Genomic DNA, 16,491 nt, shown 5'->3' with positions numbered 1-16,491 from the left:
TTGCTGCGCGGGTCCTTTCTCCCCAGTCAGTGTGTCACAGCTGCTCCAATTTTACCTCTCTGGCTGGAGCTGGGCCCTGTGCAGCATGCATCGCATCAGATTAGATGTCCTCGATTCGAGGCGCCGGGCTCGACCGTCGTCTTATTCTCTGGTTTGTTGTGGTATGAGCTTGGTTAGGCGAGCACTCCATCCCACTGCAGGAGAAGAAGGAGGAGAAGAAGCAGACGAAGAAGAAGCGTAGAGTTCTGGAAGAACAGGAGATGGGCTTCTCTCGCGTCGGGCCCCTGGGTGGAGGCGGTCTCACCATTTCGTTTGTGCTCTGCGACCGGAATAAACCATCCATGGGAGACGTCTTTCACCAGAAAGATGCCCGCAACCTGATTGAGGCGGCGCCACCATCTCAGTCATATTGTCCAAGCCTGCAATCTCACAAGGTACCTTGGTTATGTCGCCTTGGCCTGCCACCGGTAATCCAAATCCCATCCCATCGCATTTCGCCTTGAACTGTCATCCCCCCCCACCCAGTCTCGCTCCGAAGAAACGTCAGCAGCACCCGCCAGCGAGACATCGTTCGGCCCGTCGCTTGGCTCCGGAGGTACCTCCCTCGGTCGCTCGACCTTGTCTGTCTCTGCGAATCTACGACACCTTGGTTGAGCCTGAGCCTGAGCCTGAGCCTCGGTCTGGGCCTCGAGGTCCAAAACCCTGGCTGGGCCTTACCTCACCTTACATAGCACAGTACAGGTTAGTGTATGTCGAGGAAATGCTCCGCCGTAGTATACTAGTTACACACATGGCTACGCCTTGTACGCCTACCGGCTCCAAAAAGGTACAACGGTACATCGCCTCGCTTTGCTTCGCCTTGTCACTCCCGAGGGACGGCTGGCAGCTGGCAGACGACGGAAAAGAGGGAGGGGGATGGAGAGTCGAGTCGAGTCGAGTCTGGAAGTAGGCGAGAAGCAACGCTACGCTACGCTACGCAACCCAATCTGGCCCAATCTGCCCTAACTCTAGTCACGACTCAACCCTCAGCCGGACCTTGTCTGTGACGTGACTTGGTGCTGTAATAGACCAGGCCGACGCAGCAGAGTCAATTGTCCATCGTTTGTTTCTTCTGTTCATTCTCTCTATCTTCTGTAAAGTGCTTTGCCGCAAAACACCGGGCGCAGAGAGCACCTCGCGAAAATAATAATAAAATAAAAAATAAAAAAAAGCCACGCATTGGACGCTCCAAGGCCCCATCGTCCCCCTCCTCTCCTCTCCCCTCCCCTTCCCCTCGCCATTCCCGATTTTCCGTCCAACATTGCTCGCTTTGCACGGCTCGACGGCGTACCTATCCCCGTGCCACACACACACCCCCCTCCCCTCCCCTCCCCTCCCCCAAAGCAAGCTCCGAGGCCAGGACGCACACAAACACTCACCACACACCACATATCCGACCTCGAGCGCAGAGGATACCCGGACTCGACAACCCTGGAGCGGGCGACTGGGCCGAAGGTACCTTACCTAACCTTACCTTACCTCAAACCCACCGGTGCGCAATCCAATCTCGACGACATCCGCTGTCCATTTCTCCCGGCCTCGCATTCTACCCCAACAGACCGCGACGCACACGACCTCACCCTACGAGCGACGACGACGACTACGACGCCAGCCCTGTCCTCCATCGCTCCTTGATCGAGGCTTAGAGCGCCACTGCGCAACACGCCCTTTCCACTTTTGTACGTACCCTTGTCCTTCCCCCCGACTCGTTGCCTCACTGCCTCGCTGCCTCGTTGCTCCCGTTGCCGCTGGTGCTTGTCGGTCCGACGCAGCACGCGCGCTTCTGCTGCTGGTGCATCCCGAGGGGCTTCCTTTCGCCGACGTCTTCTGCTCGGGAAGCCTTTGCATACTCTCGTGGTTGTTCAGCCGTCGGGGAGTGCATCGTCAATTTTCCCTCACCTTTCCCCCCCTCCATTATCAATCAGCTCCTCTTTTTTGGGCCCGATGCGCCGGCCCCTCCACTCCGTCGCCGACATCATCTCCAGCACACCAACCCTACATTTCCTGAGCCTCACATTCGGCTGACATCGCCTCGTTGACCACGTCACTGATTTTGTCCGCTGCTCAGTTTATCAGTAATCCAACCAAGCGACCGATACCCCCCCGGCGAGCTTTCGAATTCATTGAGAATCCGGCGCACACGGACGGCATCTGGTACTCCTTCGACTCGAATCCTATTTCCTCCACCATACCCGCCTTTCCTTATCCCGGCAGGATACCGATTTTCGTATGCCCCATCACTGGATCGCTGCACAGTTGATTGTTTCCTCGTTCTGTGTCAATCGTCGCCGCGACCCGTCCGGCGCCGTGACATAGATCGCCTAGAAATACCGCCACAATGTTCTGGAGATTTGGCGGTTACGCCAACATATCCACCATCGACACCATCCTCGAGAAGCCCGACTTCACCGTCGAAGACCTCCTCGATGAGAGCGACCTTATCCAGGAGCTCAAGCAGCACAACACGAAGCTTATCGAATACCTCCGAGAGGACAAGGTCCTGAAGACGCTGCTCGAATATGTTGTCGCCCCCAAGTTGGAGCCGGTCGCGACCCCGGAAAACGACGAACCTGCCGAAGAGACCAAGGGCAAGGGCCGCCTCCTCCCCTTTTCAAGACCTCGCGCGTCTTCGCGAGCAACCGACACCGACAACGAAGAAGAGGAGCAGGAGAAGAAGCGCAACCGCTACGCCTACGTTGCCGCCGAAGTGCTTTCGTCCGACACCTGGTCCATCTACGAGGCCATGATGGAGAACCAACCCCTGATCCGCGAATTCTGGGGGTTCCTCAAGCGCCCCACGCCTCTGGATCCTCTGCAGGCCAGCTACTTTACCAAGGTCAACGAGGCCTTGTTTGACAAGAAGACGGAAGAGATGGTCATTCTGCTCAGGTCTCTGCCGGACGCCGTCCCCGATCTGCTCCGCCACGTCGAGTGCCCGATGATTATGGACCTGCTTCTGAAGATCATTGCTTTGGACCGCACCGAAGGCGGCCAGGGCGTTGTCGAGGTGAGTCTGCTCCCCCGGCCATTCCGTGGCATCTCGAGGCTAATCTAGAAACCCCGCAAAACAGTGGCTGCACTCCCAGGACGTTGTTCCCACCTTGCTCGCTTGCCTCGGCCCCGAGCACAGCTGGGTGGTCCAGACAGCCGCGGGCGACTTCATCAAGGCCATCATCACAATCTCCGCCAACGCGTCGCAAAACGAGCAGCAGTGTATTGGCCCGAACGAGCTTACCCGCCAGCTCGTGTCTCAGCCCTGCGTCGAGCAGTTGATCAAGTACATGCTGGGAGGCGGGAACCCGCTGACTGTGGGTGTCGGCATCATCATCGAGGTAATCAGGAAGAACAACTCAGACTACGACCCCGACGTGGGCACCGAATCCAACTCGGTCCCGTCGAGCCGAGATCCCATTTACCTGGGCACCCTCCTGCGCTTGTTCGCGCAACATGTCCCCGATTTTGTCAACCTGATCATGAATACCCCCGTGCAAAAGGCGCGATTAGGATCTACGTTTGGCGAAAAGATTGAGCCCCTCGGATTCGACCGGTTCAAGACTTGCGAGTTGATGGCTGAGCTGCTCCACTGCAGTAACATGGGCCTGCTCAACGAGGTTGGCTCTGAAGATTTGATAGCATCCCGAGATGCCGAGCGCCAGCGCTTGAGAACGGAGGGTAAGCTTGCCCCAAACCGCGGAGAAGAAGCTCGCTCGTCCATCGACGATATGACGATGCACGCTGGGCATTCTTCTCCCGAAGAGGGACGTCGTTTAGAGGTAACCAATATCTCAGACGAAGACGGATTCGAAGAGGTTGAACCAAGCCGCGAAATGAACGAGGACACGTCTCACGAGTTCGTGAAAGCCGAAGAAGAGATCCCGGTCGCTGCGCCAGCCTCGTCTTTCCTGGATAGAGACGAGGACGACTTTGTGGACGAGCCCCTGAGCTCGCCCAGACTGAATGTCGCGGATGATAAGATCAAGGAGCAGCAGTTTGAGGACCCCGAACTGATTGTCGCGCCACTCTCGTCTAGCAAGGCCAAGCCCGCCCCTGGTGAAGAGACCGTTGTAGCGGATTCAGCACCCAAGGCAAGCCAGGAGGAGACGAAGGCTACCGGAGATGAGGCTGAATCGCCGTCCGAAAAAGAAGAGAAGGCTGCGCCAGAGGTCGAGGACTCCAAGGCCGATTCCAGTGCTGACAAGACCACGGAAGATGTTACTGTCGTAAAGGTAGGGGAGCTGTCCCTGGAAGAGAAAGCGGATCAAAGCACTGTCTCTGAAGACTCCAACCTGAAGGGAGACGAGTCCGACTCTTCTGTCGTCTACACTCCCAGTGCCACCGAGTCAGAGTCGAAGACCGAGTCCACAGGCGCGGCGCCGGCTGTCCCCGACGCCCCTCAACATCCCGAAGACGTCCCGGCGCCTCTGTTTTCCAAGTCTATCACGGATTCTGAGCAGCAAGCTGCGAAGGGTGAGGCAGACGAAGAGCCCACGTCAGAAGCTGCGCCGGCTCCAGATGTTCCATTTGCTCCCCCCGCTCCAGAAGTGCCGGAGGCCCCGGCAGCTCCTGGAGGAGACATCGAGGCGGCAAAGGAGGCGGCGGATCAGCCGCCTGCGGTCCCTGAGCGGCCTGATCCTAGCACCTTGAAACCGGTGGTTGGCGACTACCTCAAGGTGCAGTTTGTGGAGTACCGTGTCGTGCCCACGATCTTGGTGAGTTGTTTGAGCCGAAGCGACATGAGCCGAGCTAACGGGAAGAGCAGTCCTTCTTTTTCGCCTATCCGTGGAACAATTTCCTCCATAACGTGGTATATGATATCGTTCAGCAGGTTTTTAATGGGCCAATGGACAGGGGTTTCAACCCAACGTTAGCGGTGTCACTGTTTGAGGCTGCGGACATCACGTCTGCCATCATCAAGGGCCAGCTCGCTAGCGACGAGTCGCAGGCCAGGATGAAGACTCGCATGGGTTACATGGGCCACCTAACTCTGATCGCTGAAGAGGTGGTCAAGTTTACGGAACGACACCCGCCCGAGCTGCTGTCGGAGACTGTCCTTGAGCGGGTTATGGACCCGCGATGGATCAACTACGTCGAGGGCGCGCTGGCCGAGACTCGCGAGCGAGACAACGCCATCCTCGGCGGCGTCCGCCCCGAAGTTGCGCTGGGCAACCGGGCCGGCATGTCTGGCAACGGACTGGCCGCCGTCGGTCTCTCTGGCCTCGGATCATCCTTTTCCAACACCCAGGGAAACACGGGCTCTAGCGCCCTGGCCGAGGCCGGCCTCAACGGCAACATGGATCTACAAGAGAGTAGCGGCAACGGCATTGGCCCATTTGCCATCAGCTCGGGCACCCTCATGTCCGGTTTTGGCAGCTCTAGCGACGAGGAAGACGAAGGGGAAGAGGAGAACGAAGAGGATGTCAGCAATGAGGTGAGTACTATGCTCTCAGAGCTCCGTGAGATGGAACCGCCTGCGTTGGACCCCTGGACGCAATCACTCCTTGACAACAATCCCGATTCGGATGAGGAGAAAGACCGGAAAGAGGATGCGTAGTGCGCAGTTGAGGATGAAAGAGCCCGCCACGTTCGGACTACCCACGAGGATACCACCAATCGCGCCGGCCATGACGTTGGACATGATATGGACGAGGAGAATGAGGCCGAAGATGAGCCGATCATCGTATATCAGTGTGATCAAGAGGCAGGGGACTACGAGCCCAGCGGCGTGGAGTCGGACGAGGACATGTACATGATCCGGCCTTCACTCGACATTATGGCTTGGCTTAGGCGTAGATTGAACAGAGACGATGTGGACGAGAACATGGAGGAGTAACGAGACCCGTGTGGGAGGGGCAATGCGTGGGGAGGGCGGTGTTTGGGCGTATTCATCATGTACTGGGGGCGGCGAGTAGTGTAGGATTTACATGTCCCCGTTCATGCCGGCGTCGATTCCTTGGGATACCAGGCAACTTTGGACTTTTCTTTCCCATGTCAACCTCTTGGAGACCGGGGCCCTCTTTGTCAGCACAACGACCATGACGAAACTTGCATCCGGGACTTTTTCTACTTCGTGCGCCCTTTGTTGGGATGAGCCCCCCCTTGCTAATATTCAATCTCTAGTTCCGGGCTTACACCGATCCTTTGAACAACACGTCGTCGTCGCTCAACCCGCCATCAATCCCGCCGCCGCCGCCGCCTCCGCCGCCATTGAACGTCCCCCCGTCTAGGGCCCGGCTGCAGCTCGCAGCGCGTCTTGCCATGCATCAGAAGAACAGCGCGGCCGCAGCCGCATCTCGGGATGAGAATGGCGAGGGCGACGGGGACGATAAGGCAGAGTCTGGCGAGGGCGAGGAACTGAAGAACCCGTTCGCGGACGACGAGGAGGACGAGGACGCGTCCAGCGACGAGGACGACAATGACGACCACCATGGCACGGGAGCAGCTGCGGCGGTCACGGGGGCATGGGGCTCGTCAGGCCGAGGGTCATGGTGGCGCGGAGTCGGACGGCAAGGGCAGGATCAGCGGTTCGACGGCCAAGACGACTCTGACGAGGAAGAGGACGACGATGAAGAGTTTGGCGACTTCGCCATGCCCGAGGTGGAGGCGGCCCCTGGGACGGACCCCAACGACAGGACGATCCTGAAGCCTCTGGCGGTGCACCCGTCGCAGGTGGGGTCCGGAGGCAAGGCTTTTGGGGGGATCTGGCCGTTTGCGAGCGGCGCAGGGAAGAAGGATGGCAAGGACGACAAGGGCGAGGGGGACAAGGGGGCATCGGACGAGACGGCGACGGGAGACGACGACAAGCCTGTGCAGGCGGCGGTCGAGGCCGCGAGACGGACGAGCATCGAGGATCCAGATGACGACGAGGAAGTGGTGGTGCAGAAGCCGTCGAGCTTGTGAGATGAATAGACGACTCTCATGGTTCAACGTCCTGGATAGAACGGTTCACGGGTCACCGTTTTGTACTATACGTGTTTTGTTTATGCTGCATCGTTGTAGAGTATGACTGGAATGGAGACCATGCACATGCCTGAGGATTACGTGAGTTTGAGTGTTGTTTGCACCTGTTGTTGTCCCCGAGTATTAGCTCGAGTACGTAAGGTGGTTGGGGCGCGGCGCTTTGAGCCGGAACTGCCAACCGGAGCTCCGACCACGTCCCGGAAGCGCTGTGCCGAGGGTCGGCCACTAATAAAGTAAAAAAAATACAATAAAAATAAAAAAGCACCCTCCTCTCTTCGGCTTCTGTGCCGGGCCGTGGAAGAAGAACAATGACGTGGATATTCAGGGAGACAGCGAGTGGACCACGGACCGAAGTTGAACATATAACTCCCTGCCCGTATATATCAGGCACGAGGCCAACAATGACACTCGCAGTATGTAAATCCGTTTGATGTGCCCAGGTCCCGCACACCACTCCAGGCCGACCAAGAGTTGGTGTCGAGAGGCGACTCTCGCGCAGGGGCCAGTTATAAGGAGCTTGGGCGCTGAGGGGCACCGCCGGGGTCAGGCAGGAGACCCTGTAGGCCGATAACGATAAGGAGAGAGACCCGGCCCATGTTGTTAATGGGCTGGCGGGGCAGCGCGACTTCGCCCCAACGTGCAACGTGCAACTTGGAAACACGCACCAGGCACATGCGTCCATCCGACCGACAATGCACGAGCTGAGGCCGGGTGTTTGGCATGACAGCAGCTGCAAGATGAGCATGAGCATGAGCGTAGCAGCCCACCCCCCCTTGTTTCTCAACCAGAGGAGAGGAGGGTGACTGGACGGGGATGGAGGATGGGCGAGGGAGACGGACAGCGTCCAACCTCGTAGCACACGACGTCGTCCATGTTGATGCCGATTAAAACGACGACACCCCGCGTCTTCTCCGCCGCTTCTCTTTTCTTTCATGTAGCTAACTATATACCTCTAGGTAAGTCACAGGCCCTCTCTTCCCCTTCATCCTCTCCCTCTGCCTGTGCCCGTGCTTGTCTGCTCTTGTCATTGTCGTCATTGTCGCCCCCGGGTACTCGGTGTCTCTGCATTTCCCGCCGCAATGCTCGTCGTCAGGTCATGTCGCCCGCCGAGCCAACTCATGAAACCCAAGAGTCCGGCACACCGACAGGAGCTCTTCTTCACCCCCTACTCGTCTTTCGGGCCCTCCCACCTGCCACGCCGTGACGTGGGCCCTTTCGTGACGCCTCCCTTGTGTGGCTTGTCCCCTCCAGCCTGAACTTCGTCCGAAAAAAAAAATGGAAGACATTGTCTAACACGCTCTCTGTTCTTCCAGCTTCTTCTCTCTCTCGGAATCGACCACATCCCCGACTCCGCGCGCCTAGTTGTCCTTTACCTGGAGAATATTCTTTGGAGGCCTATACACGGGGCGCTGCGTAGGTTGCGTTGCTTCTGATACCCGGCCGCAATATAACATCGACGTCACCTCCTATCCTCCCCCCCTGCGGAAACCCGCAACAGCTCTCCCCCCGCAAGACATGGCAAATATGGGTGTCTCAACGACCACCAACAGCGATGGTGAAAAGCCCGTTTACCAACCCATGCCCTCCCTGCTCAACCGCATCGTGTACGGAAGCAAGATCTCGGCGCTGCAGTCATGGTACTTCCAAAAGGCCGGCGTCGAGGCCTGGAAGTCGTACTTCTGGCCCCCGCCGCAGCGGCCCGACCTCGTGAAGCAGTATAACTGCAGACCGGCGCTGCCGATACGGTACGTTTCCTCCTCTTCCCCGTTCCCTCCCCCCTGACGCCTCGCTGACCCCTGCCCGGCGCACAGCATCTTCTTCCCCTCCGACTACGACCAGACCTCCCCGCAGACGCTGCCGACGCTCTTCTCCATCCACGGCGGCGGCTTCTCCATCGGCGTGCCCGAGGACGACGACGCCTGGAACAGGACGTTCGCCGACGAGAACGGCGCGCTCGTCATCGCGCTGCACTACTGGAAGGCGCCGTGGGCGCCGTGGCCGCAGGGCCTGCACGACCTCGAGGCGCTGTACCTGGCCATCGTCGACGACGAGTCGCTGCCGATGGACCGGGCGCGCATCGCCATCGGCGGCTTCAGCGCCGGCGGCAACCTGACGCTGTGCCTGGCGCAGATGGAGTCGGTGAAGGGCCACAGGACGGCCGCGCCCGCCGCCGTGCTGCCAATCTACCCGTCCACCGACTTCGTGACGCCGGCGGCCGCCAAGCGCGACCGCCGGCCCTACAAGGTCGGCCAGCTGCCCGGGATCCGCGGCGAGCGCCGCGACTTCGTGCTCGACTTCGCCGACGTCTTCGGCTGGAGCTACGTGCCGTACGGCACGAACCTGCGCGACCGCCTCGTCTCGCCGGGCCAGGCGGGGCGCGCCGACCTGCCGCCGCACGTGTGCGTCGTCGGCGCCGAGCTCGACTACCTCGCGTACGAGGCGTGGGAGCTGGCGTGCAAGCTGGGCGGGCGGGGCAGGCCGCCGGCCGCCGCCGTGGGCCGGCCCGAGGCGGCCAAGACGCAGGAGCTGGAGCTGGGGGACGAGCGGTTCGCGTGGGAGGTCGAGGACGCGCGGGGCAGCGTCAAGTGGCTGCTCGTGCCGGACGTCATCCACGCCTTCGACATGCACGAGATGGGCGCCGCCGTGTCGGACCCCGTGAGCGTGCGGGACGGCAACGCCAAGGCCGTCAAGGTGATCAAGATGCTGGGGGAGTGGCTGAGGAGGACCGCCTGGAAGGCGTGATGGGGTGATGAGGAGGAGGAGGGGACATGGGGTTTCTCCTTTTTGCCCACAGTCCCCCGTCTCCTATGCCATGTTGGACGAGATGCTGACGGGGCGCGGTAATGGGAAACCCGGGTTGGCTGACGGCCGCGAGCTGCCCGGCTTCTGAAATCTCTTTTTTTTTTCATTTTATTTTACATCTTTTCGGTCCGGGCGACCTGGTGGCTGGTTGGGTTGGGTTGGTTTAGATTGTCTGGTCGGAGAGCATTTGGCGTTGGGGGTTGGACGGCCGATTTGGAACGCGCATCGATAGATAGATTTTCCGCACCAACGCATATTACAGATATCCCCTCACCATCCATCTCTCCCAACGACGTGACCAGACCGACTCGCGGTCGTGTAAATGAAGTCGGGAAAGAAAGAGGGGCTATGCCCAGGGCTCAACTACGTCGGGGCTCAATAAGGGCTCGATAGCACGCAACGCACGCCTTGGCGTGGGGTTCGGCGGTTAGAGGGAGGGGCGGCCGGCCCCCAATGCGACCTACACGGCAACATTACCAACACGGGCATCGCATGTTCCCCCAGCCGGGCCGCGCCGTCCCCACCCCTTTTTCGGCGGTGCAGGGATTCGACCCCCGCCGCGAACACCCCAAGGACCGCTTCGGGGTGGTGGTGAGGTCAACGGGGAGGGCACGTTGGTAGGTTTCGGGGTCTTCGAGCATCCCGTCGCCCCGTGAGTTGGCGTGTTTGGTGGCGGAGAGGAGTCAGCCTTGAGGGCGGACGAGCCGTGACTGTGAACACCGCGACGAGAGTATTCGGTGTCTAGGGTAGCATCTTGGATCGGGGATGAGTTCTTGGATTCGAGTTTTTGATATCCAGGACACCAGCTCCCACCTAGTCGTGGTGACGGGCCGGTTCCAAAGAACGACGCATATTCTCTCTCTCGCAACATCTTTGGATCTGATAGCGTAGCGGTGGGCTCGTTGGCCGGTACTGTAGACGTTATGTTACAAACATGTCTAGATTCGTAAATTACTTTGGTTTATAGCCGAGTACAGTCCTCTTTAGATTTAAGTTTATAAAAAGGCCCGGCAAGACAGAACGCCGCTCGACGTTTTACGTCCGACCTATGAGATGCAATATACTCACTCGCCGATTACTTTTTTCAGAGCAAATGTCAAAGCGGGTAGTAAATGGTTGAAATGCAGGTCAGGTGCTTAAATTGTTGTCAAGAGGTAATGTGAAGTTGGGATCGTCATCATGTATAAATGTTGGTTCACGACAGATTCCAGGTGCATACGTAGTCGTGGGCAGTTCATGAGCTCGAAATGCAATCGCAACCAGCTCTAGCCATAGCGAAAGAGTGGTTGTAGGGTCAGTTCTTGCTTTTAGTCAGAATCATCGGGACTGCTGAATGCCGCTCCTCCTTGGGATTGCAGGCGTCTGCAAATATATTGATATCTGCCAAAGCGTGAAGACATATGTCTATAGCACGATGAAAATCTTGATAGAGACTTCCCCTAAGCACTGCTCCTCCACCATATAGTTACCCAGAAGATGTATTTCCAAATAGTTTGTACGAACCATGTGCCAAAAGTCCCCTGCCGACACCATTTACTCAAGAACAAAGCAGGAGACCGGCACACGCCAGGGGGATATTTTGTCAGAACAACACAAGACTGTAGCTTCAGAGGAGAAGAAATGCCCCCGCCGAGCATTCTCGTGACCCAGATCATCCTCTGTGACCTTCCTACAACACACGATGTCATTGATGAGCCGCCCGTTCGAGTTCTCTTCCGCGCAATTCCAAAGGCCACATATACGTATACAGGTCTCCTGCAACACGGATTCAAACCGGTAGCCTCATTGCCTTTTTACCAAATCTTGATCGCCATATGCTTGTATTGCCGGCCCTGATAACTGGGGACCTTGACTAAGATATCAATTGCAAATTCGTAGTTCGAGTATAAGATGGCCAAGTCTGCAGCCACCGTTTGGCCTTGATCCACGACGTGTCGAGGCTGGTGGAATAACAAAGACGGCGCCTACCCCGGACCCGGGCAAGCCACGAGGGGAGACGTATGGACTAAAACATGATTGTTGTCTTGGACGGAACCATGATACCCTGGCCAAATTAGCAATTACGCTGCTACTATTTCGGCAGGACTTTTTAAAAGAATGAAAAGTTTGTGGCAAAAGGGACCTGGACCTGGGGAAGCCTTGGGCAACACGATCATTGACACAAACATTGCTACGTGTGATTCTGGAACTTGTATATGCGGTACTCGATACTCTCCTTTGACCAATATCTCGGAATAGCCAGCTCAAAGACTTGAATGCCCGCGGCTGCCTTGGCGGTGTCATCTACACGATGATGGTCTAAGACTGTCTAGGGCACATCTTTGGTTTTTCGAGGCACGAACCGGTTTACCTCTTGTTTCGATATGTCAAGACCAAGAACGAGACGTCGTTACGCGTGAGTGGGCAATCCGCTTCCAGTGGAGTTTGGTGCTGCCTAACAGCTTGGTAGTGTGGGCAATATGCATGGGGGTTAAGATTGCCAGGCCCCCATCCCGGGGGGCTATTCGTATGATTGCTCAATTAAGTTGTGAGGACAGCGGTCGCCTAGGCTGTGCCGTCTGACTGCATGATTTCGGCCCCGCGGGTACCGCCAGCCTTGATTGCTACCTCGCTTGGTCGCCTTTGGCGAAAGCACCGCCCCCGTCACTAGACGAGCCTCCCACGCCGCGTGAGCCCTACCAATAGCCTTGCTGGCTGCGCTTCCGCGTGTGATAGGAAGAAGAGGCACATATAATTGCATCTTGGCGAAGACGGGGCGAGGATCTGTCTTGGAGAGGCACGATATTGACACTGATGAGACTAGGCAGCCGGAAAAGGAACATCTCATCAAGGCGGTGACGGGGCACCCTCGCTGGGACTACACTGGGTCTTACGCCGACTGAACAGGGTTTCGTTTTCGGATAGCCACCCAAAACAAAGAATATTGAAAATCTCGGCCGTCTTCGTCACTAGAAGGCCTGTCCTGATGGGTTTCAACCAAAGGTCTAGTGGTTTGGTGCTATCTTACACGGGTGGCACGCCGGAGTTCCGTGTGGGAGCGGGGGCGGAGGTGAGGGGCATGGGACGGAGGTGCGGGAGAGCGTGGAAGCGGCAAGATTGACGTTTGGAAGGATTCGGACACGCCACATGACCAGACTCTATTATGTGCCCAAACCAATCAAAACAATTGGACAGAGTTCACTGTAGGGTTCCCTATTGACCTGATGAAGTATCCAAAGGTACGTGGGGGGGTTAAAGTGAGGGGCATGAGGGAGTGGCTCATCCGTCACACGCGTTTGTCTACGGTATATGACTTTCCATATGTCTGCCAAGCCACGGCAAGAGGTCGGTCTAGACCTTGCATGCTCTCTCAAACGAAGGGGACTAGGTTCAGTCCAGATGCGTGCAATGCTTAATCTTTGGACAACGGACTGGGCCAAAAGTTTGGACCAGGTTGGATTGGACGGGGGATTTGGAGAAGTCAACTGCAGCACGCCGAGTCGGCAAAAGACGCCCCACCCCCTCGCGGTGCGAATGTCAATGGTGAGGGTTTTCCTGTTTCTTATTTGGGTGTGTGTGTAAGTGTGCGTAGGCGTGTGCGGCGGGCCTGTCCCTCAAGGTTGGCCGGCCGTGACCGAAACGGCCCCGAGCGTACCAAAGGGGAACAATTACCCGCTTCGCAGTTTGGAGAAGGCAGGGCCCCAAGTACAGCTACGGGAGCCTCCCCTTCTCAATCCGGTCGTCGTCGCCTTGGCTGGCCCGTCCCCACGGAAGATGGGAGGAACGAGGCAGATGGGCGGGTCCCCGTCGCCGTCGGATCATGGAGAGGAGATGAGGAGAGAAGGAGGGTGGCGAGAGGGAGCCCGAGAGTCGAGGGCCGTCTTGTCGTGGTCGGCAGGGCGGCAGCGCCATTGGCCTGGGATTCGTCCGTGGACCGACGCTTTGTCGGAGCCGTGGGCAAGACTGCTCAGTCACCTCTTGTCTCGGTCTCAGTTTTGCCTGCTCGTGAAACTTTGGTCAGATGGGTCAGATGGAAATTCTATGATTGTTTCGGAAATAGAGTATTCTAGTCGCTTTCCCGCCACCTCTGCCAACAGAGTTGTTGGCGAAGTATCGCTGTCGGGGCAGTCTAGTTGGAGATCGGCTCGGCAGCCCGTTTTTCTGTGACGGGGCGGAGGGTTTGTAAGTGGCACTTGACGTCGCGGGCGGACTGGAGCTAACGCTGCCAGCGCCTGCAACGTCCCGTCGGTGTCTTTAGTGATGGGTGGTGGCGTTGTCAGAAAAAAGCCTGAGACCGGAGGGCTCGTTGCTACCGGCCGCGTACGCCCCGCCCCGTATGTCTTAATGGCATGAATATCGGAGGGTGAAAACCGGAGAATGGCGAGGATGCGTCACGGGGAGGATCGACTTCTGTTGATGTGGATGTGGATGCGGATTGTGAATGCGCATGTGAATGCGCAGTGGCTTCGTCCATCTCTGCCATCGAGCCGCAGGGTTGGTCCTGATATGAGCGTGAGCGGTGGTCTTGGTTGTGGAGGGTGGACATGAATTTGATGCTGACGGTGCAACACACCCACCCACGCATTGAGAGCTTTCGTCCGAGAATGTAAGAGGGCCAACGTCATAAAAGAGTATGTGGACGGTTTACGAGAAGTTAACCGTTCCTTTGGCTTGTCATTCCTTGGAGTATAATGCTCGGCCTTTGGGGTCTCGGCACTGGAGATGAGAGCGAGGGAGGGGAAATGCCCTTCAACATGACAGCGGCATCCTTGAACGCAGCCGTGATACCCTTGACGATGGCACAGCACGCAACACCGAGAACGCGAGCTTTTGAGTTTCAACGGTGGGGAGCTGAGTAGAATGTAGGAGCTGGCCTGCAACTTTGAGTTTGGTAAGTTAAGTCGGGGCAGCTGAAGCTGATAAATCAGCTCGACGATTGGTGCCCCCGTTTGGAGACACGGGAGACGGGAAGCCAGCCATCAAAGCTTTTAGCCATGCTGAAGCTTAGTGCCCCCCCGTCGGCGGGAGGGGCACGGGAATAACCTCGTGGGGACGGCGTCCTCGTTCGGAGACAACTCTCTTTTCTTTCTCGCTGGAGAAGTGTAGCAGTTGCCCAGCATGATGCCGGAGCAAACCAGTAAATCTGGCCTGGGAACCGAACACCACGGGCGTTTATTGGGCAGCGGGCTGTTTCTATTCTCAAAGCGGTGCGTGCTACTTACGCAGCCATGCGGGAGGACAGAAGAAGCGGCAGAGCTGCACAGCTTTCTGCACTGCTGCTCAGCCCCCTTCGCTAACGCAAGGCACGAGGAACATAGCCGCACTGTAGGTGGGTGTCGTCGGTAGGCGTCTGTTATTTTAGCATGTCCAATGGCACACACTCACACTGCCTCACGCAAACAAACAGTCGCGCTGGTGCCTGCTGCATTTCCTTTGTAGCTGGATGGCTACGAAGGGAAGCAGACGCTATGCTGAGAATTATACAACTTGGGGCTGACGCTGTATCTGTATCCGTACAGCGCTGGTTTGTATCCTATTGTATCCTATTTTATTTATTTAACTGGAGATGCTTGTTCTCCAAATGGCAGCGGTACGTACACTTACCAATGGTTGTGCGTGCGTACACTACACAGCGGTGATGCTGCTGACGCCGTGGCCCTCCCATCACCTCCGTCTCTTGTTTCGTTTCTTCTCATCGTTGTCGTCCCCCGTCGTCCATCGCAGATGCAAGACCAACACTCGATATCCGCACTGCCGCGGCACTCCCAGGCCAGTATGGGTCCGCTGATCGTCTATCGTCTACTTCCTTCTTGGGGCCACACACACCCCTCAGAGCAGTGAGTCGTGCCCCAGCTTTGATCGCCCACAGTGCCGCGCGCGCTTCCTCTGTTTGACGGGAGAGACGGCTACATCTCTCCCCGTGTGGCTCGGAGCATCGCTGCGCAGCCATTGACATGGGGGCATGCAAAGACAAAAGGCTCAAAGCAGCAGGACGGTGGGCAAGACTGGAAGGGCACCGAGGGGGCGGAGCACGCGTCTTCGTCTCAACCCTCGACATGGCAGTCGAGTCTGCACACCATACTCACCACCCATACCGCCCAAATGTGTCCTACATGGGTGTGCCATCTCCATCTCGCTTGTCGCCCTGCTGGGCATTCTTCGTTTCCCAGTCGGTTGGCTTGCCTGGCCCCCCCCTGGCCCCTACGTTGCGTTCCACGCTCCAGCGAGGTGCGGGTATGCAAGTACTGCCCGCCGCAGACCATGACCTGGCATGTCGCGGCGTGGCGCGGCACACCTCACCTCAGCACCCGAACACCGTCGTCGTACACCATTCACACATCGCCATCGCCTTCTCTCCGTTCTGCCTTTTTATCCTGTTGGTCATTCATTGCGTCCGCTTTCCCGCCCAATGGGACCCTGTGTGGCCCCCCCACCAGTTGCCCTCCAACCTAGACCCCAGAATGTCAGAGGGACCGGGGCCGTGGAAGCTCGACCTACACCATGTCGATTCCTGGTCGTTTCCAGCTATACCTTGTCTTGTGCTGCCGCGCCATACTGTGTACCGCGTCTATTGGCCCAGCCAAACAAAGCTCCGTCCCGTTGCTCTTACTCTCTCTCAACCGGGTGACATGATGGATGGATGGATGAATAGAGCTGTATGAAAGTTGCTGCGCATTATTTGACCTCATCACCGCCACTCCCCTGATCCCTCTT

At 57.6% G+C, this 16,491-nt stretch overlaps 2 protein-coding genes across 2 annotated transcripts; both read left to right on the top strand.

Moving 5' to 3' along the window:
* Window positions 1–2,377: 2,377 nt before the first annotated feature.
* On the top strand, window positions 2,378–6,936 carry EsH8_VI_001021 (SIT4 phosphatase-associated protein-domain-containing protein; the record flags this gene model as incomplete). Its single annotated transcript, XM_083272274.1, has 4 exons — window positions 2,378–3,046; window positions 3,111–4,748; window positions 4,799–5,467; window positions 6,157–6,936. The coding sequence occupies 4 exons, from the start codon at window positions 2,378–2,380 to the stop codon at window positions 6,934–6,936; spliced, it is 3,756 nt and encodes a 1,251-aa protein (XP_083127448.1).
* A 1,575-nt stretch (window positions 6,937–8,511) lies between these two features.
* EsH8_VI_001020 (Alpha/Beta hydrolase protein) lies at window positions 8,512–9,738 on the top strand (the record flags this gene model as incomplete). Its single annotated transcript, XM_083272273.1, has 2 exons — window positions 8,512–8,741; window positions 8,808–9,738. 2 exons carry the CDS (start codon window positions 8,512–8,514, stop codon window positions 9,736–9,738), a joined length of 1,161 nt encoding a protein of 386 aa, XP_083127447.1.
* Between the last annotated feature and the right edge of the window lie 6,753 nt (window positions 9,739–16,491).

The sequence above is a fragment of the Colletotrichum jinshuiense genome, chromosome 6, assembly GCF_051148585.1.
Source record: "Colletotrichum jinshuiense chromosome 6, complete sequence".
NCBI lineage: Eukaryota > Fungi > Ascomycota > Sordariomycetes > Glomerellales > Glomerellaceae > Colletotrichum > Colletotrichum jinshuiense.
This window is presented reverse-complemented; position numbering and strand designations above follow the sequence as displayed.